General features: G+C 32.9%; 3 protein-coding genes across 3 annotated transcripts; 1 reads left to right on the top strand and 2 right to left on the bottom strand.

The window, feature by feature from the left end:
- Positions 1-58: 58 nt before the first annotated feature.
- Positions 59-1,196, top strand: LOC132946663 (uncharacterized). Its single transcript, XM_061016706.1, has 2 exons — positions 59-86; positions 350-1,196. The coding sequence occupies exons 1-2, from the start codon at positions 59-61 to the stop codon at positions 859-861; spliced, it is 540 nt and encodes a 179-aa protein (XP_060872689.1). The 3' UTR covers positions 862-1,196.
- Positions 1,197-4,134: 2,938 nt separating this feature from the next.
- Positions 4,135-8,086, bottom strand: LOC132947842 (uncharacterized). The gene is made up of 2 exons (XM_061018077.1): positions 7,085-8,086; positions 4,135-6,590 (listed from the first exon to the last, which is right to left on the bottom strand). The coding sequence occupies exons 1-2, from the start codon at positions 7,682-7,684 to the stop codon at positions 4,776-4,778; spliced, it is 2,415 nt and encodes an 804-aa protein (XP_060874060.1). The 5' UTR covers positions 7,685-8,086; the 3' UTR covers positions 4,135-4,775.
- Positions 8,087-9,712: 1,626 nt separating this feature from the next.
- On the bottom strand, positions 9,713-15,726 carry LOC132947258 (venom serine carboxypeptidase-like). The gene is made up of 3 exons (XM_061017511.1): positions 14,343-15,726; positions 12,546-13,264; positions 9,713-10,809 (listed from the first exon to the last, which is right to left on the bottom strand). The coding sequence occupies exons 1-2, from the start codon at positions 15,091-15,093 to the stop codon at positions 12,594-12,596; spliced, it is 1,422 nt and encodes a 473-aa protein (XP_060873494.1). The 5' UTR covers positions 15,094-15,726; the 3' UTR covers positions 9,713-10,809; positions 12,546-12,593.
- Positions 15,727-21,946: the final 6,220 nt, after the last annotated feature.

Genomic DNA, 21,946 nt, shown 5'->3' on the forward strand with positions numbered 1-21,946 from the left:
CTTAAAATATCAGTTCCTTAATAGCTTGTATTTAATTAAAAAATATTTATTATTAAAAATGATCTGGTGTAAACACAGAAGACTAGGTAACGAGTTCAGAACAGTTTTCAAAATTGAAATCGAATAGATTGAACCGTGTTTATTTTTGGAAATTCAAAGACCATTTTAGCGCTTGAAAAATCTAGTGACGAAGACCCTTAAGACAATCTTGACTTTTTGCTAAACTGCATAATTTGATAATATGTTTTATAACCATATAATATATATATATATTATTAGGTAATTATGTTCGTATAACAAACACATATATTATAAAATATTATAATAATAAATTTGGTTAAATCATCAGGTCAAATATGTGAGTTGAGCCAAAAGTACCACACTACGGTTACTCAAATTTCTAACGGTCTGCAACCAACAAGGAATCTCAAAACTAAGTACCTTCTTAACTCAAGGTTGATAAAAAGGGCTGTTGAACATCATGAAGCAGGTCTATTAAGTGTATGGCAATTTCTAGTGAAATGTTCATATTCCTGTGCTGGCTATGAAAGAAGGCAAAGACATTGGGCACTAGGTATTGAACATGATCATGAGTCAAATGATGATGTTTTGGAAGATGACTTTGTTGAACCAGATCCAGAAGTACCACAAAATGCACCAGAAGTAGTACACAATCCAAGGAATTGTATGGTTTGTTTAACTACTACTCCTGGTGAAAATGTAGCTCAACATATAGTGTTGCCTTGTGGTCACGCCTGGGTGTGTGAAACATGCGTTTCAGTGTTGGATGGTCAATATCAAAGAACGTGCCCAGTCTGTCGAGGAGATGTACTTCGCTTTCAAAGAATGTTTTTATCATAACTTATTGTACACCTATTCTATTTGTTAATAATTCGTTATTTTGTATTAACATACCTATTAAAATTTAATATTTTATACAATTGTTGTGCATATTAAGTACTTAGTCACCTGCATCATGTACTTATAGTGTATAGTTATATACTGAATATATTATAATATAAAAATATTATAATTAATTTAATTTGTTTCAAATATTTTTTAGAAGTGCCAAATATACTTGAAGCCGGTCAATTACTGTATTTGTGCACATGGGATGGTGACATAAAGTATTTACCAAATTTCAAAATAATTCGCTTTCGTTGTTTAAATATAATTTAATTAAACCTAAATATTAAAAATACTACCATGTTATATACTAGCAATGTTGTTGATTTTTATTATTCCTAAAATATTTTCCCATTTGTTATAACATGTGTGAGGTTATGGAAAAGAACTCAAGTATTTGCTTATTTTTGGTTTGACTTAAAATCTAAGAAGTGTTATGGACATGTCTGTCTGACTAGTATCACTAACAAAAACATGTCACCGCCTGGGTCGCTTCTTATGTTGAATAAGGTATAGTTTTTCTATTTTTTTTATTTTTATTTTCTACTTTAAAATGACACATTTGGTAACCACTGACAAAAACTAATGGGTTTTTGTAGTCTTAGAAATATATAATTAGTACTGGCATCTAACAAGTACCAATTATTTTAAAACATCAGTACTAAGAAGAAAAAGGTGGGTAAGTGGATGTAGCTCTGCTGTACAGTAGGTTACAAGTGGGTCACTGTAATGGATGGTGTTAAATTTGAATTCAATGATATAATATCATTGTATAAGAAAAATGATTCTGAGCGAAAACGGTCAGTCAGCCTATGATTTTACCAAGTATATTTGATGATATTATTGTGAATTGAGTAATTTATATATAACCTATTTACGTGGACCCTTGTTTTAAATTTTCAATCCTTAGCCATAAAAGTTAAACATTTTATACATTTTTAACTACAAAATAATTAATAAATTATAAATTTGATAAATGTTGTCAACATTTGAACTTTAAATGCTTATAAAAAAAAATTGTGCCTATGTATTTTTAATATTTTTCAACTGCTATTAGAACGATATATCAGAAGCCTTATACTAAATTTTCACGCTTTTTTACCCAACAAAAAAATTTTTATTGATATTTATAGAAAAAAAAAACTAAAAAAATTGAAAACTGACAATGTCCGTAAACCGCTCAAGAAAGAGTCAAAATATTTTCAAAATTGTATGGTGTATAGAAAATGCTAATATAAACATTCAGTGAAATTTTCAAGTATCTACAGTCATTCGTTTTTCAATTACAATAAAATAAGAAAATTGTTACATGAGAAATCAAGTGAATATCAAATGTTGTAAAAATATAAATTTCAGACGCTCATAAAAATTTAATGTATTTTCTTGTAGACATTTTTTTTTTTTTGATAAGGTAGACAAACTTATGAGTAATCTTATATTACAGTTTAAAATCTTAGATTTAAAAAGAAAAAATTTTATGAATTCTCAACTCAAAATAATTTGCTAATTTTCGTGATTTTTCAGTATTTTGTCAAAATTTGAACTTTAAATGCTTATAAATAAAAACTGTGACTAAGGATTTTTAATTTTTTTCATCTGCCTTTGAAACATTAACCTAGGAGCCTTCTATTATATTTTCAAGCTTTTTTTATACTCAACAGATAAAATTTTATTGATATTTGTAGAAAAAAAAACTAAAAAAATTGAAAACTGACAATGTCCGTAAACAGCTCAAAAAGAGTCAAAATGTTATATGGTGTATAGAAAATGCTAATATAAACATTCAGTCAAAATTTCATGTCCCTACGGTCATTTGTTTTAAAGTTACACCAAAAACCAAAATCGATTTTCTCGAAAACAGATTTTGCGTAAAAAATTCCCGTTTTTCCTTAATTTTTCTTTTGTTTTTCACGTCGCTTTTGAAAACTACTGGGAAATTTTTACTTTTGACCCCCCAAAATACCAACTAGATTCACTTTCCTATCAGAAAAGTTACTGTTGAAGAAAATCCAAGCACTTTTACTGTCCTAAAAGGTGATGACAGACACAAAAATAAAAAAATAAAAAAAAACACACATCATTGTAAAATCAATACATTCATCGCTTCGCTCAGAATCTAAAATAGCTATTTTAAATACTATATTAAGTTTTAAGACAAAAATATTTGAAAAGTATTTAAAAAGTGTTCTACACCAAAAATCCTTTAAATAGGTCTTTTAGTACTTATCAACACTGGTTACAACTTACTAGATAAGATACAATACAAATTATGTCTATTGGCTAGTAGGTCCTAGGTATACTATGTAATATAACCTTAGGTAATATAGTTACCTACTTAGCATTTTACTAATAGCTTAAGCACTTAACACTAATTAGATACTGAATAGTGAATAGGGTCTGATATTTAATTATTAGTTAAATAGATCCATGACAACAAAATATAAATACCTACACTTTATATTACAAAATGTCTAAAGTCATATGAAGTTATGTCTAGAATTGTGGTAATGTTTGTATTGGCGTTGAATATTCTGTGTCTTTAGTTAGTACGTAGGTACCTAACTTGTTATTATTAATTTTGAATTGATAATAAATATTATTTGATTTTCAAAGTATTTTTTTTTCAGTCGAACCTTCCCTGACATCTTCCTAATTAAACTTATGAATTTATTACGTACAAATCAAAACATTTCTAGACTAAAAAATGGTTGATTTGTTTATATTTATATTATAATATGGTTCGAAACTTCAAAATAATTATATTTATTTATGTGGTATGTTTCAGATCTTAAACTAAATAGCTAGGTAGGTAGTTAATTAACCTAAAAAATGTATTTTCAATTTATGAAAAAGTCATGTTAGGAGGCACTCTTTGTGCCTTCCATTTAAGATGAAATTATATGTTCCCAACTGTCGATAATTTTGTCAATAATAAATCATTTGTAGGAGATGTAAAAAAAACCCGAAGTTAATTCGACCATTTTGTAATTAGAAATACCTATGTTGAGAATCATTGGTTTATGGTATTATAAATTCCGTAATTTTACTTTCCGCAAAATTACGGTCCGTGATGTTACGTTCCTGGATAATACAGTCCAGGGAATAACTATCCGTGATATTACATTCCGCATTTTTCTGGTTCCGTAATTATATGTTCCAAATTATTTTTTTCCGCATTTGTCAGGTTCCGTAAATTTACGTTCCGCGACATTATGGGTCTTCGACAGTAAAACTAAAACGTAACAACGCTCACTAGATGTCGTAAAACCTCTCACGCAATGCTTTATACCACGCCCACTTCGGTCGCTTACCGACGCGTGAGCGAGTGATTGAAACCGTCTCCGGGAGCGGCGCATCATTCTCTCAATACTACTCGTATTGACTACACAATTCAAGCGCGACGCAACGTTCGATTTATTTAATAATTTACGGTACGCTTCGCATACGCTTTGGTAATTTTATTTTTACAGACGCATAACCTATTATACTTTTATTGACCTATTATTATATACGCTTGTATTCCAATATTATTACTATGCAAATCAATAGGTATTTTGGGGATATAATAATTTAAATGTTCCACCTCTCACGGTCAGTCGTCAGTGAATAGCATTTAGTAGAAACCTAGTACAACCGGCAATACGAATGTCCCTTAGTCATTAATTATATTAATTTATGTTTGTAATGTATATGTGTATATATAAGTAAGACAATAAATCATAAACGAATATATAAATAATATTTTTATTTTATTTTAACGTATAGACGATTTCATAATATGTTAAGGTACATTGTAAAAAAAAACTTAATATTTGTATATACTTAAACTATATACTTTAACAAAACTCAATATTACTTAAAACAAAATATTAAAGAAGCTTTAAACGTTTATTTTTTTTTTCTTCTTGTGCTCTAATTATGTACTCTGGATTCCGTATTGGCATACTACGTGAGTGCCTCGGGTCGACCAATTCCGGCAAAAAGCAATTGAAAAAAAAATTTTGAAGTTTCGGCAACATGATAGTAGTCCAAAAATGAATGTCCCTTTTAATTATTTCATACTTCATTCCTTTTTTTGTCCACACGGCGAGAATACAATAATCCCTTTGACAAACATTTAACTGTCCCTGTACTTGGTAATACCACTTATGATTTTTTTTAATTTCATAAGTGGTCCCATTATTAGTTTTTTTCCAACAGCTAATTTTTTTTTTTTCAATTCCTTCTTCGGGAGTCAGATCTGCAGCTGATTGAGGACATTTTATTTCGACCAAGCCATCTTCATCAATTAATCCATCTGGAGTTGCTCCAATGAAATAATTAAACTCATCAATGAACAATCCACACTCTCTTATTTTTATACTTAGTAAATTTTCTAAACAAATTTTAGCTTCATTTTCATGATTTCTTCCATACTCCATTGCTATTGTATCAACATCACTAGTATAAATTAAATTTTTTATTAGATTTTCACAACCCGTGTCTGGACGACGGTTAATTATGCTTCCAAAGTTTGAAGCAGTAAGTAATTTACGCCTAATGTCCAACCAATTCTGACAAGAACTTTGGTTAACAGTTTGTCTTTCTATTACCTCTCTTTGTGCAGCAATTTTTTTCATGGACTCAATGACTTCCAATTTTTCTATATTATATTCATTTTCATTCATATCTGGTTTCATTGAATTTTCTCCATATGAAGCATTTGAGTCATTCACACCAAATAATTTTTTTTTAAACCTTTTATTTTTCGTCAAGCGATTATTTTGACGAAATTGATTATCTCGTCGTGTTATTTCCATTTTCACTGATGGCAATTTTTTAAAGGGACTATTTTTTAAAATTGTCTTGTGCAAAGAATAAAAAGGTCTTTTAGAATTTTTAGTAACTGTAGCAATCGCACAACGTCCAGCGTATGACCCTTTTAGAGCAAAATTCACTCTTTTCCCTCCTATAAGTTTTGCAATAATGGCATTAAAAGATTCAACTATATTGCTGTCAACATTCAGTATCAAGCTTGAAGTATGTCTAGCAAGATACCTAATAGGTTGCATTACGCTATCTATAAACACTCTATCTGTACTAAAAATTTTTTCCATGTAATTAATATCGTTTGAATTATTATCGTCGGTTATGTCACAAAAATATTTTGAGCAACTACTATGATCACCGAAAACATGATTGACAACATTTAAAATATCATTTCTGAGTCCTATAACTGAATTTTCTTTTTTTCTATATTCAATAGCTTTCACTATACCTTTTCGCATTCGTAGAATATTACGTGATAACAATTTTCTATGAGCTAATTGACCTGCTTGTTTTTTCGTAGTTATATCTCTAAGTTTGTTACAAAAATTACGAAGAAGGTGGTTACGGCATTCAACTTTTTGTACAGTTAAATTTTTATAAGGCCTTGCTTCTAAAATTTTTTTGTATACGCTTGAGTCTCCATCGGCTATCAATTTTTGATACCTTATACCATACATAGGTTCACTTTGTTTAAAACCTTCAACTATTACAGCTGCTTCCATACCCGACGATCCATTTTTATCCGACCAATTTTTAGTGCAACAATGTTCTTTAACTTCTTTTGAACCAAGACCAGAACGAATACAGATTGAACAGTATTTATTTTTTACTCCCAAAAATAAAACTTTTTTCGTTCTATACCCAATTATTGCAGCCTAAATATACAAAAATAAAAACAATTTTAAATATTTAATAAGAACATAATATAATCTATTATTTAATTATAATATGTACAATATTGTAAACAGTATCTAGAAAAATTACAAGGTTTCTCATGAGTAGTTCATATTATAACCAAAAACTCTAAAAAAATGTATCAACACAAGTTCTTATAGGTATAGATATTTTAAGTTCAAATTTCGACAAAATTAGTTATTTAAATGAAGAATAACGATTTTATTTATTTTGCTGTAACTAAAAAATATTATTTATGGGTATATTTGAAACATTAAAAACATATTATATTATTACATTTTATATATAAAATGGGTATATACCTACACACAATTTTCAAATGCAATGTTTTTGGCAAAAATTAATTCAACCTACTGTAATATACTTAGGTATACTAAAAATAGTAAAATATATTACTTTTGTATAGCATATCATAAATTTATTAAATTAAAATAAGAATATAATATCAACTTACAGCGCCTGATAATGAATTGTAAGTTGACCTGTAAGACCGTTTGCACCAGGATCCATCTGCAACTACTGAAATAAGGGGAGTTCCGTCAGTATCTATGTCTCCGGCACTTACGGCTAGTTGAGCTTCTTCTTTTGCAGCTGCCTCCATTTCTTTAAGAGCACATTCATTAAATGATTTGCAAACTATATCATGTGACTTATTGTACACAAACTGACTTAAGGGAGGTATTTCCAAAGAAGCGGTCATAGTTTGAAGCTGACTAAATCCTCCACCCACATTCATTATACCAGCTACTGCAGCAATATTTATATCCGTCATATTCGCTTCTGAACTTTCCGAGTCAATTGTATATGTTTTCAGACAAAAATTGCATTTAAATGCAAAAGATGATTTTAAACCAATTTTTTTTTCATTGACACAAACCATGTCCTTAAATGAGCAACCGTATGGGTCGTGATTATCTTTTTCTTTAATTTGTTGACATATATAAGCTAAATCTAAAATTCGTCGTCCAACTATAGTGTGTTCATGATTCTTGATAGGTGAAATACTTGTTTCTAGCTTGTGCGTATCAACATCAGAATTTACGTCATATTCCATAGACGTAGCTAATGGTTGGGCTAGGTTAACATCATCTTGAGATAATGAAAAAGAGACTTTTGCAGCTTGGGAAATAGCAGGTGTACAATTTTCAGTTAGAGCAGGATTTGGAACTACATCAACAGGTACAGGTGAGACTGAAATTTGTGTATTTGAAGAAGTTTGATCACTGTGCTCTCTGGATAAATTAAAAGTATATACGTATATATAAAACTAAACCACAATTAATTATATATCTTGTTAATCATTAAAATGTTCGTAATATTTACACCATACTAAAAATGTAGAAGTTAATTTAAAAAAAAAACCGGGAACTCGCTCTGCTGTATAGTAGGGTTGTAGTGGACTTCGGTCATAGATTAAGTCACTATAATAATATGGTTAAGTCTATGATACATTTTATTTAAATTGTAATATATTTTATTTTGATACAAGTAATTTATTTTTCAATTAGGGTGGGTTGGCGGTTGCATACAGCAGGTTTAACCAAATTTTTTCAAAAACCTATAGCCTATATAATGAGTAAATAAAAGGCCAAATCAAACATTTGGCGAAGGTTTCCTTTTTATATGACTACTAATTAAAAATAAATTAAAAAATAGACCTATTTATAAAACTACTATTTTTAATAATAACAAAAATATAAAACCGTTTGATAGTGAATCGTTAATAATTCATGTGTAAAAAAAAGGGCAAAAAAATCCAAATTTTGAAATGGTTATTATTTGTTATACCTATAGTATAATAATATTCAATATGACGTCTATTTTAGATTCTGAGTGGAGCGATGAATGTATTGATTTTAACAATTATGTATGTTTTATTTTTTTTTATTTGTGTCTGTGTACACGATAAGTAGTCGAAATAATGCTTCGATTTTCTACTTCAGTATCTTGTTCGATGGGAAAGTGAATCTAGTTGGTGCATTGGGGAGGTCAAATAAATACGTAATTTTAAACAAAAACAAAAAAAAAAAATTTAAACAAAAACTGAATTTTTCACGCAAAATCGGTTTTTGACAAAATCCGATTTTGGTTTTTAGTGTAACTTTAAAACACATGACCATGACATTTTCACTGGTTGTTTATATTAGCATTTACTATACACCATAAAAAAATATAATAATAAAATATGTACCTTGTCCATCGACTTTTAAACAAGCTTTGTGAACCTATTATCTTAGATTTCTTCTTTTTTGATGGAAACCCTCTCTTTTTTTTGCATATTCTCGTATTGGAATTACTCGAATTCATTTCAATGTTCACGTTTGAAGCTCAAGACGGAAATGATTTTCATAATAATAATCAATTAGTAGGCTGTATTGTGTATACAAAAGCAATGGATAAAAATAGCCAGGCGGGCGGGCGGCAGCTGTCGTGTTATCGCTCGTGCCGCGAGTCGCGTCCGTCGACGCATTTCCAGGAATAAGGAGTGGGGGATTTAATAATCTTGGTCGCCGTTGGAATTGTTGAGCAGCACAGGTTGTGCAACAAATTATTTTATATCTATCATTATATCAATAAACATGTTCTAGTATTTCCATATTTACGGCTTCCGAGGCAGGTTTAGAGAAATAACATACCTATACAAAATTAAAGCCAAGATCTTAATCTAAGTTCACACCAGATACATTTTGAAATAATCTAATATTAAGCTTTTTATAGCTGTTTTAAATTCTTAAAATATCAGTTCCTTAATAGCTTGTATTTAATTAAAAAATATTTATTATTAAAAATGATCTGGTGTAAACACAGAAGACTAGGTAACGAGTTCAGAACAGTTTTCAAAATTGAAATCGAATAGATTGAACCGTGTTTATTTTTGGAAATTCAAAGACCATTTTAGCGCTTGAAAAATCTAGTGACGAAGACCCTTATGGTTTGAACAACTTAATTCCGTTATTTTACGTTCCGCAGTATTACGGTCCGTAATTTTACTTTCCGTATTTTTTATCATTCCGGTCAATTATTTTCCGTAAAATTACGGCCTCCCTATTGGGGGGTAGGCGGAAAAAAAGTCAACAGAAAAAAAATTATAAAATGTCTTATTTTTATCATAGCTTTGATTCACTGATAAAAGCTCCATTTCGACTGATACATCGTATATCAGAGACGTACAGAATTTTGATGTCTCTTCCATGTAACACTATTAGAATAGTTATAAAAATTTGTTAAAATTAATCACATTTATGTTCTATTCGGCATAAATATTTTTTTTTTTTACCTATTCAGATTTTTAAATGAATACATAAATTGTTAATAGCTTATAATATAGTGTACTAAAATCCAATTACGAAGAAAGTTAAGGATTGCATAGCAATTTGAATATGTGGTCGCTGATTAATTCATAATTAAATTTAGTTATAGTTAAATAGTTACTGGTTATGATGTCAAAAATTAAAATTGATCCTACAAAATTAATCCTATTTTGTATCGGGTTAGAATAAGATAATACCTACTATGTAGTGTATTAAATGTATGTAAAATAGTGATTTCTATAAGAATATAAATTTACATGCTTTTTATTGTATGCATTACTGCAGTTTACAAATTACATTGAATAGTAGTTACCTACTATAGTATCTACACGTTAAATCATAATTCTAAAAATTAAATCTTATACAAGGTATACCAACATCTTATTATTATTATTATTATACTAAAATAGTTGTAAGTATAACATAATTATAATTTACTACCAAAAACTAAACCAAAAATTGAAACATCAGCTCCACTGGTAATTTGAACTTGAGTTAAAAAGCACATTAAAATACAAAATTAAATGTTTATAATAATTATTGTGCTTTATCTCCAGCCAAAATGTATAATATTATATTTATATAATATAATACAGTATATTTTTAGAATTATATTCATATGACGGAGTGCTGATATTTTATTAGCTTTTGCAGCTTTGTCATCCCTAATTAAATATTTATACGAAATACTGCAGTTGTTGGTTCCGTGTAGAGAAGAAACCAAGCGTGACTTGGCACTATTGTTGTTCATATTAGTTGTTTCAACTTAATTTTCAATATTAGTATCGTCTGAAGATCCAAGACATTTTGCAATATCAAAACTGGAGGGTTTTAGAACTTAATAAGATCCTTCACTAACTATATTTCCCTGAAAATAAAAATAAACAATATAGTTTAAGGTTTATACAATATTATATTAGCCAGTAGTACAAATATTATAGACCAGTGTTTACCAAACTGTGTTTCGCGGAACCATGAGGTTCCCCGATGATCACTTAAGGGTTCCGTAAAACTGAAAAAAGTGGTTTTTCAAAATACGGTCAAGGTTTTTAGGAAAATACATAATTTTTTTACAGGAGACGCAATGCACGGGGTACAGCTATCTTCTGTATTATATTTATATAATGTTATTATATTATTATATACACTTAGGTACGGTACGCGCACCTCGCGAGGTTCATAACCTACCTGATAATATACTGTTCACATATCACAAACTAGTCTTACGGGTGACGCCGGGTGGGATCATTTTAATATATAATTGAACGTTTTCTGACTAACTTACTGATTGATCAACGTAGAGCACTAGAGCCTAAACAATGATAGCATGAGGCTTCCAATTTTCACGGTTCCTTCGTACCACCATGAAAGTATAGGTACACTAAGAAAGCATTTTCCAAAATTCGAATTTTAAAGGGGTGCACAAGTATTTTGAAATTCAAGATGATTGTTGAAAATGTTTAAGTTTTGAACACCATTACACCAAATATTAAATAACAAATTTAACAAAGTTTGAATCATATAGAGTTGGCATTTTTAACGGGGAAATGAAGCACACGGGTTTAGCTAGTATTAAATAAAAACTGTTAAGTCGAAAATGTTATGGACTCATTATTTAATATTTTAATGTAATCAAATAGGCGCAATTGTGCTGAACATAATATATAAGACTTAATATACCTACTTAGTAGGTCTTTGCTGTATGGATAGAAATCTGTTGATAAGTCGTTATTATATGAATTTATATAATTATACATTTTTTAAAAACTTCACTTTTTTTTATATGCTGTCTATCCGTTTAAAATTTAAAATATCATATATTTATGTATAGGTATATATGAATATGAGTGCTGGGTCAGTGTATAATAACGAAGCGTCGTCTTGTAGAGGCAATTCGAAGTTATATAATATTATATTATACCTACGTATTAAGATAATAAGACGAGCAATAATTACTGTAAATTGTGTATTTTAGTTGATTTTTAACTGTAGTATGTACATTTATAATATTATGTATTGTTGTTAAAATCGTATACAGACTTTCGATCTCCAATAATATTTAGTATCAATTGTATAATACCCATAGACATTATACTTATTGACCAGCTCTACCAATATTACCAACAGTCTTACATTATACGTCATGAGAGGGTACGATTAAGTAACTGAGCGGTGAGCAATTAACGCACGCACGCAGAAATAAAGAACTAAAGAACCATCATGATGCATTGCCTAAAAAATCAATTCTGCATTTTTATATTATCAATTCCGTTTTCAAAACACGACATGTTCGCCGTAAACAGTCAAAATTGTATCAAAATCTCGAATATTACACTATGAAGGTGATTCTCATAAATTTGTAGTAAAAATTCCGTTTTTGAAAATACATTAATCCCTCTAAAAATTTGGGTAAACTGAGTTGGTTCATGATGATTCTTAAGCGGCGGTTTATGTTTATTAATATTATATGGTTACCGTTTATACTACCACCATTATCTTTATCAAAAATCCTAGATGAATTCAAAAGGACATGTCTATACTTCGATCATAAATGATCCAAGGGTCTACGAGAATTAAGTTTATGACAACAACTCGAATACTGACTAGTAAAATATTGCCGTCGACTGAACGATGCTGACAGGTTCCTGTTGGTCAAAACGTTTTGCCTGACGTGAACCGCTTGATGAGGTCATGAGCCCAAACTGGCTGATCGGCTGGCACCATGTGACCGGCATCCCTGACCAACAGCACGGTAAGCGGACCAGACGCCGTCGCGTAACCGGCCACGGTGGTCTCGTTTCCGTTGTCACATCGATTCTTCTTTTCGCAAACACGCCAAATGGTGCGCGACGGGTCGTTCCGAAATCGTTCCGCGCCCGACCACTGTAGCGACTGGGCCATGCGCATGGTGCCCCGGTGGTGGAGCTTGATGTCAAGCTGACCGCTGTACAACAGAACCCGATAGCGTCCAGCATCCAATAAAGCGGCCAACCACGGTGCCACCGACCTCATCACGTCGCCAAGCATGTGTTGATAGACTGCTTTGTTCAAGTAGATCATCCGCCGTTGGCCAACGTGTAGCGCGGTACGCACGGACGGCTTTTCCACGAACTGCACCCAATCATTGTCCGACGGCGGTTTCCGGTCCAACAGTAAGTTGTAGTAGTATTGCATACCGGTCAGGTTCTGGAACAGTGTTGGGTACGGGTAGAATATGCCGTTCAACATCTCGTCGAACGTCCGGAACGCGCCCTCGTAGTCGCCGCCGAGGATCTGAGCGTGAATAACATTATCGATTTGTTCGATTATGTGCTTTCCGTTTTCTGCAACCGTTTCAAATAACGTTTGTTTTAATAACATGTATATCGTATAACATATAATATATTTTCATAATAATTTTGTTTATTATATTACATACTATTTTAAAACTGAGACTGCCATGCACTTATAATTTACGAAAAATGGATTTTTATTTTTATTTTATTTATCACCATGTGTATACTTCCACATGCAATTTAATAGTTCGTAATTTTAAAATTATTATTATTATATGATTTAAAATGTTAATACTTACAAGTTATAACAAGATATTTTTTTTTTAAACGTACGACACGAAATTTAGACACATATTAATGTCATTGAATATTTTATTTTATACACTAGTGTATTTTACATTCATATATTTTATTTGTTACAGTATTACAAATTGTTATGAACATTTTATCCTTTCATTTGCGCATGTTTTTTAACTCATATTTTTTAAGTATTATTATACTTAAATTTTATACTATGATTATTATATCTGTAAATTTTGATTTATACATTTTAAATAATGACCAAACCATCTAGTTGTATACATTTATTTTAAAGTACACAAGAAAGTAACGTTAAAGTAACGTTTGTTCAAGAAGAAACTGATTTTACAAATATTATTATTAAATAAAATACAACTAAACAATTATTATCTAAAAAAAAGTATTTTTACTTATAAGTTATAAGTATAAAAGACCAAAGTGGATATATAAAAAAGTAAGAGTTTATAAACATTGTTTATGACTATGTTGTGTGACTAAAATATGTATAAGTTGTAAATACATATTTTCAAATGTGCAAGTAATTTACGATTATACTTTTAAATTTTAATATATTATGTAATGTATTAACCTTAAGCTTAAAGTTAATGTATTTGAATTTATAATATTTAAAGTTTTAAATAATTAACCATAAATTTACGAAACTAGTTGAAGGTCAGGTAATTTTCTCAAAAACGTTTTAACCAAGTATTTATAAGAGTTTATAATAAGGATACCTTTTGGTGATTTTTCTACCGGATTCAACATTATAATATGATTATTTGTATGAGAATAACGTGGGCGGCATAATATCATAATATGAAGTTACCGTCAATGAACCCGTGTTGGTACAGGTACTCGCTGTAGAACAGCTGGTTGAGAGGGTCGACCAGGCCGTTGCCGATAGCCAGCCCCTTAAGATTTATCTTGATCTTGGCCGCGGGGTTGTTCTGATGAATGGCGTATGACACGGCCGGCACGTAGTGGCCAGCGAACGACTCACCAGTCACATAGAAATCGTTGTGCTGATACTCGGGAAATAGCTCGAAAAACTGCACCAGGGTGACGTACAGGTTCCGAGCGACGTCCATCTCGTCGGTACTGTAACCGGAATCGTCACCTGTGTAGCTGAACCCTGCTCCCACTGGGTTGTCCACGTACAGCATCGAGTGTGAAGCCGTCCACGCATGGTCTCGCAACTTAAGCTCGCCGCCACAGCATTTACACACCGAAAATGGGCCATTCAGGTTGAAAACGCCGAGCAGGCTCGACGCGTCCGGGCCACCTTGTAGCCACAACAGGACAGGCGCGTCCGCTTTGCCGCTCACGGCCGGGAAGAACCAGAAAAACATGTTGGAACCGCGCACTTCATCCACGGTCAAGTAGCCAGAGTAGCTCTCGATGGTCCCCTTAAGGGGCGTTACATTGCATGCAGTCCGAGCCTCGTCGATTCGACCAGCCCGTATTAATGGCGTCAGGAGTAGGTCTCCGTTGCCTACATCTACTGCCGCAGAACAACTGCAGCAGACGAACGTGGACAGAAGCCACAGTAGCCACGATGAGGCAGTGTCAAGACGCATCGCTTGAATGCAATAAATTACGTACCGTGGCGTGGCGGGGTATCGGCGGCGGCGGCTGCAACAGCTGATGCGGCTATGTGACGACACGCAGGTGAACGGGGAGTTGCGGCTGTTGGCGGCGGCGACTGCGACACCGGACGATGGCAAGCGGCCGGATTACGTAACTGACCGGATTACGTAAGGCGCAAAGGACGTAATCCCGGCACTGAAAACGTCGTCGAAGGTCGAACGCGGAACACACGCAATAATAATATCGACGGTGGACGATATACGCGTTGCCGATCGCGACGCGAATTATGGCCCGTCGGAGATCAACGACAACTCAACTAATGAGTCGAGACGAAATAACACTGGGCGCGAACGTCGGCGACGAATACGCGACGACGAATCGTGGTCGTGCAACGGACCAGGGCGACGGTAGTCGATGCAACGTCGAACACGACGACAACGGCGTCGAAAACACGATAATCGCGCGCGCGCGAAATAACAATACACAACTAGGTACGCGTATAAAATATTAAATATGCGCGGATAATTCGCATCACATGCGGCTATCGATAAACGGCACAAAAACAACGGCCGGACGCGACGCACGCACGGTCTGCTCGCGTAGAGCGTAGGGCAAGCCGTAGTGATGGGCGATTCAGGTCGGTGAATCGATTTTTGAATCGATTTAAATCGGAATGAAAAAATCGATTTTTTGGAGAATCGATTCTTAAAATAACGATTTTTTAAATAACTAGATGGTGCTTTTTGACGTCATGTTCTAGCTCTCCCTTGTCACAACGGAACTCACCACTTCAATGAACAGTGACAGTGTCCAAATGGTGATAGCTGGTCACAGGGGGGAGGATGATACGCCCTTAATTTTTTAATTTTTTAAAATTTTATTGAATAAATTACCAAATTTAAAATGTTTTACGGCCCATAGGCGCACATAGGGGGGTGCTTGGGGGTGCTTAGCACCCCCAGGTTTAAAATTAGCACCCGCAGTTTCCTGTAAAATTTATTTCAGTAATCCACCAATAATTTGTAAATTATTATGCTTTATTGAGTTGGATATTTTTTTTTCCATTATAATTGGTCAGGACGGTTAGCCGTTAGGTATAAACCATAGGGCATAGAGTAGTAAACGAATTATCTTTAGCAGTATCATTATCAAAAATATTTATTACAATCACAGTTGTAGATATCTTGAACCGTGATTACAATTACCATTATTATCATGTAAAAGAAAATGTGACCAATACAAAATTTAAAAAAAATACAAGAAAAAAAATATGAGAAAATCGGATAAAATCGGCCAAAAAAAAATCGATTTCACAAAAAAATCGCCCTAGCAGAATCGATTTAAAAATCGATTTAAATCGCCCATTACTAGGGCAAGGACAAATTCTAAGTCGCCGGCGGCGACTTGGCCGGAAACCGAAAAACGGCCGGACTCGTCACGGACAACATTATCACGGAATACGGCTTCGCATTTGCCGGCGTCGGTAAACTTCAACGGGGCTACGTCAGGCTCTTCGATGTGCCAAAACCGGTCGATTAATTGCTCCACGGACGTGAGTAGAGACACGGCAGGTGGTTGCGGGATCAATATATCTGACGGCGACATTGACCCAATAAGGATCCACCCGAAACATGAACTGAACGCGGCCGGCAACGACTTATCCACAACAACCTGACGCCCGTCAATAATGGATGAAAACAGGTCTGCGCCTAATAATAGATCAACTGGCGCGGCGATATGGAAATCCGGGTCCGCCAACGCCAAGTGCGAAAACTTATCCCGTACAGACGATTCCAACGAATGCCGCGGGAGGTCACCGGTTATAGACGGTAAAACCCATGACTCGAACGCTAAAACTGGATCGGACGCGTAGCGCGGCACAACATGGCAATCGACTCGTCCTTGTACCGTGACTACCGGCACGCCGGCTAAACCCGAAATTGGTGCCGACCAAGTTGACCAACGGAGACCTAGCCGCTTCGCGCATGGCAGTGAAATCGCGTTTATTTGTGAGGCCGAATCGATCAACGCGCGGGCCACTTGGAAACTCCCAGAACGATCGCGTATATGTACCAACGCCGTGCCAAGCACGACGGACGGCGACCCGAGCCCGGATAATAGCGATGTGGGGATGGCAACTGACACCGCCTCCGATAACGGCGTAACGTCCGTAGCCGTCGGATGCAACAAACTATGATGACGGTGTGAACAAATTGCACATTTGGCGGGCGCCTTACAACTAGGTGACCAATGACCAGGACTGAGACACGAGAAACAAATACTTAGAGCACGCGCCCATTTCGTGCGTTCATCCGCGGGTATTGAACTAAATTTACGGCACACATCGAGCGCGTGTGACTTATTGCAGTATTAACACGAAACTGTGTGCGGCGACGGCGCCGGTACTTGCACAGCTGAGACTAATGACGTCGGTGATGGTCGATCCATTTTACGTGACCATTTCGACGGCGCAGACGGTCGGTCCTTAGGACGGGACGCGAGCACGGCCTGTTTTCCGGCGGCGCCTTGTACGCGCTCGAGTATAGCGATACGGTTTTTGATAAATGTGAACAAATCATCCACCGTGGGAAAGTCACCTGTCGTTTCCGACTCAAACAACGTGCGACACGACGACGAAACGCACCGTGACGCCAGTGAGAACAAAATGAAATCGCCTAAGTCTGGAACCTGTAATGCGGTAAGGACTGAAATACCTTCACCGAACACCGACATAAATTTATTCAAGTCCGACAAACTGTCCACGGACGCCACAGGTACTTGCAATAATTGGTCGACAAAAGATCCCGCGACTAAACGCGGCTTATCGTAACGCGATACCAATGCGGCCCAGGCTACGGCGAAGATGGCTCCCGAAACCAATATACCACGGATGACGTCGGTCAGAGTAGCTCTCGATGGTCCCCTTAAGGGGCGTCACATTGCATGCAGTCCGAGCCTCGTCGATTCGACCAGCCCGTATTAATGGCGTCAGGAGTAGGTCTCCGTTGCCTACATCTACTGCCGCAGAACAACTGCAGCAGACGAACGTGGACAGAAGCCACAGTAGCCACGATGAGGCAGTGTCAAGACGCATCGCTTGAATGCAATAAATTACGTACCGTAAAACTGGGTGAATAGCACGACATAGTATGGTTACACTGTTATAATTTAAAATAAAAATTAATACCTAAGATTTTAATAGGTAGTTAATAATAGGAAATAAATAAATAAAGATATAATGCTTACGGATATACTGCCGTAACAGCAACAACTCTTCCATTTTACCATATTATATTAATATTGTATTAATTATCTATAGGAAATCCGTATACCAGATACGAGCTTTGCTCAGTTGGTATACATATCAGCTCTTAATATTATTATATTATAATTGAATTGCGCTGAAATAAATATAAACAATAACACTTTACAAAAGACTGCTCCTGGAATTAGCTTGCATTCGCCACTCAGTTCCAAGAGATAGGTGTCTTGTGTGTTACTCACATGCCTATAAATAAGTAGTGCATCAATTTGACAATAAATAATGCTGATCTATGTGTCTTCATAATATCGACACACTACTTATTTGTGCTAGTCGTGATGCCCTCATTTACGATTGTTTATTAATTATGTACATTTGTACCTAATATGCTAAATTGATTGTTTTATCAATATTACAACATACCCCTTCGTTAAAATTGTGTGTGCCGTGAGTACCGATATTAGCATAATATATATAATTATAATATGGTTCGATACTATAAACAATAGTAATAATAATGATAATAACAATGATAATTATACATGTTTTGGTGTGGGTGATCCTGATTGTTGATTTAATCTTATACCTAAATTTGATTGATCTATAAATAAAAAACATATATGTACATGAGTGGAACGATGAATGTATTGATTTTACAATGATGTGTGTTTTTTTTTTGTGTCTGTCATCACGTTTTAGGACAGTAAAAGTGCTTGGATTTTCTTCAACAGTACTTTTCTGATAGGAAAGTGAATCTAGTTGGTACTTTGGGGGGTCAAAAGTAAAAATTTCCCAGTAGTTTTCAAAAGCGACGTGAAAAACAAAAGAAAAATTAAGGAAAAGCGGGAATTTTCACGCAAAATCTGTTTTTGAGAAAATCGATTTTGGTTTTTGGTGCAACTCTAAAACAAATGACCGTAGGTACATAAAATTTTGACTGAATGTTTATAATTGCATTTCCTATACACCATAACATTTTCCAAATATTTTGACTTATTTTGAGCTGTTTACGGACATTGTCAATTTCCATTTTTTTTAGTTTTTTTTTCTATAAATATCAATAAAATTTTATCTGTTGAGTAAAAAAGCTTGAAAATTTAATAGAAGGCTCCTAAGTTATTGTTTCAAAGGCAGATGAAAAAAATTAAAAATCCTTAGTCACAGTTTTTTTTTTATAAGCATTTAAAGTTTACAAAATACGGAAAAATCACGAAAATTAGCAAATTATTTTGTGTTGAGAATTCATAAAATTTTTTCTTTTTAAATCGAAGATTTGAAAATGTAATATAAGATTACTCATAAGTTTGTCTACCTTTATCAAAAAAAAAAATGTCTACAAGAAACTTAAATTAAATTTTTATGAGCGTCTGAAATTTATATTTTTACAACATTTGATATTCACTCGATTTCTCATGTAACAATTTACTTATTTTATTGTAATTAAAAAACGAATGACTGTAGATACTTGAAAATTTCACTGAATGTTTATATTAGCATTTTATATACACCATAACATTTTGAAAATATTTTGACTTATTTTGAGCTGTTTACGGACATTGTCAGTTTTCAATTTTTTTCTATAAATATCAATATAATTTTATTTGTTGTGTAAAAAAGCGTGAAAATTTAATATAAGGCTCCTGATATACCGTTCTAATAGCAGTTGAAAAATATTAAAAATACATAGGCACAATTTTTTTTATAAGCATTTAAAGTTCAAATTTTGACAACATTTATCAAATTTATAATTTATTAATTATTTTGTAGTTAAAAATGTATAAAATGTTCAACTTTTGTAGCTAAAGATTAAAAATTTAAAACAAGGTTCCACGTAAATAGGTTATATATAAATGACTTTATTTACAATAATATCATCAAATATACTTGGTAATATCATAGGCTGACTGGCCGTTTACGCTCAGAATCGTTTTTCTTATACAATGATATTGTAATTCAAATTTAACACCATCCATTACAGTGACCCACTTGTAACATACTGTACAGCAGAGCGACATCCACTTACCCACCTTTTTTTACTGGTATGCATCATGAATATTTGTATGAGAAAAGATGGAACGTATAGTATTATAATAATATTAAAAATGGTCTAATCTCGCTTTTATTTTTAATTATAATTACAATGTTGGTTTTTTTGTACCAAAAAAATATCTATGTAATACTTGTGAATCGTACAAAAACACAGAAAATAAAACTGACGAAATAGAATTATTGCAAAATCTTCATCTTTCTGAAGAAAATGCTGTTCGTTTGGAAAAAGAAGATGATAAACAAAAAGCAATCGATGGTTTTCAGTTTACCGCTTGTTTTGATTTACAAGCTATATTGATTGTACCTGACGGTAAAGTATCAAGTTTTTATTACAAAAGACGATTAGCAACATACAACTATACAATTTATAATATGAAGAACGGAGAAGGAACGTGTTACGTCTGGAATGAAACAATAGCAAACCGGGGTGCAAATGAAATTGGTACGTGTTTATTGGATTTTATACGTAATGAATTTAATCGTACTGAAAATAATTTATCAGATATAATATTTTATTCTGACAACTGTTCTGGACAAAATAGAAATAATTTTATTGCATGTTTATATTTATACGCATCATTAGTATTAAATATCAATACAATTCGTCGTCACAAGTTTCTAATCGTGGGCTACACACAAAATGAAGGAGACTCTATGCAATCATTAATAGAACGTCAAAAAAAATTGGTACTCCAAAGTGGCCCGATCTATGTACCGTCTCAATGGGTAGCAGTTATTAAGTCGGCAAAACAAAAAGGAAAACCATACACCGTAAAAAAAATGTCTACTTAAGATTTGTTCAATTTTAAAGATTTAAGCAAAGAAGATAAAGATACCATATATTACAAAAAAAAAACTTTAATTGGTATTCTTTGTTTAAATATCAAATTTCATCCAAATTTGAAATTAAAATGTCTATAAAGAAAATTGTATTTATAATTGTTTGGATTTGTTGGTTTTAGTGTTAACTAATTATCTGAAACTTTAACATATAATACTTATGAAAATTTGCAAATTTTCATGATTTCAACAAATTTTATCGAAATTTTAAATTCACATACCTATATTTATAAAAATATTGTTCAAGTTTCTTCACCAACCACACAATGTATTTACACTAAAAGGATATAAATTTTGAATAACTAATAATTATAAATTCGGGGAAAAATTTAAAACAATAGTTCTTATATATAAAATGCATTAAATAATATATTAAAGTATTAGCTCGTTGTTTCCATATAATATTAGTCTTTAAATAATTAAACCTAGTCTTAAGTTAAGGCATTTTACTACATAGTACATAGATACCTATATTGTTACGCCATTATACATTATACATACAAATTATAATTATTACTAAACACATTAAAGCTGGAAAAATTACTGATGATTACAGGTTCTGTTGAAAAAATTTTAAAATATTGTTGATCAAAAACATTTTTTTTTTAAAAAAAGAGAAGTATATTTATAATATAAATTAGAGCTTTTAATATTATCGTATTGTACCGCATCGACTTAAACAGAACCACTTG

Source organism: Metopolophium dirhodum, chromosome 6 (genome assembly GCF_019925205.1).
Source record: "Metopolophium dirhodum isolate CAU chromosome 6, ASM1992520v1, whole genome shotgun sequence".
NCBI lineage: Eukaryota > Metazoa > Arthropoda > Insecta > Hemiptera > Aphididae > Metopolophium > Metopolophium dirhodum.

Excerpts from the sequence above, each read along its gene's own strand:
- LOC132946663 (XM_061016706.1), top strand. The coding sequence starts at position 59 with ATGATCTGGTGTAAACACAGAAGACTAG. Across the intron at positions 87-349 it reads GTGTAAACACAGAAGACTAG|GTCAAATATGTGAGTTGAGC; the intron begins GTAACGAGTTCA and ends TTAAATCATCAG.
- LOC132947842 (XM_061018077.1), bottom strand. The coding sequence starts at position 7,684 with ATGGAATATGACGTAAATTCTGATGTTGATACGCACAAGCTAGAAACA. Across the intron at positions 6,591-7,084 it reads ACAATTCATTATCAGGCGCT|GCTGCAATAATTGGGTATAG; the intron begins GTAAGTTGATAT and ends TTGTATATTTAG.
- LOC132947258 (XM_061017511.1), bottom strand. The coding sequence starts at position 15,093 with ATGCGTCTTGACACTGCCTCATCGTGGCTACTGTGGCTTCTGTCCACG. Across the intron at positions 13,265-14,342 it reads CCAACACGGGTTCATTGACG|AAAACGGAAAGCACATAATC; the intron begins GTAACTTCATAT and ends AAACGGTTGCAG.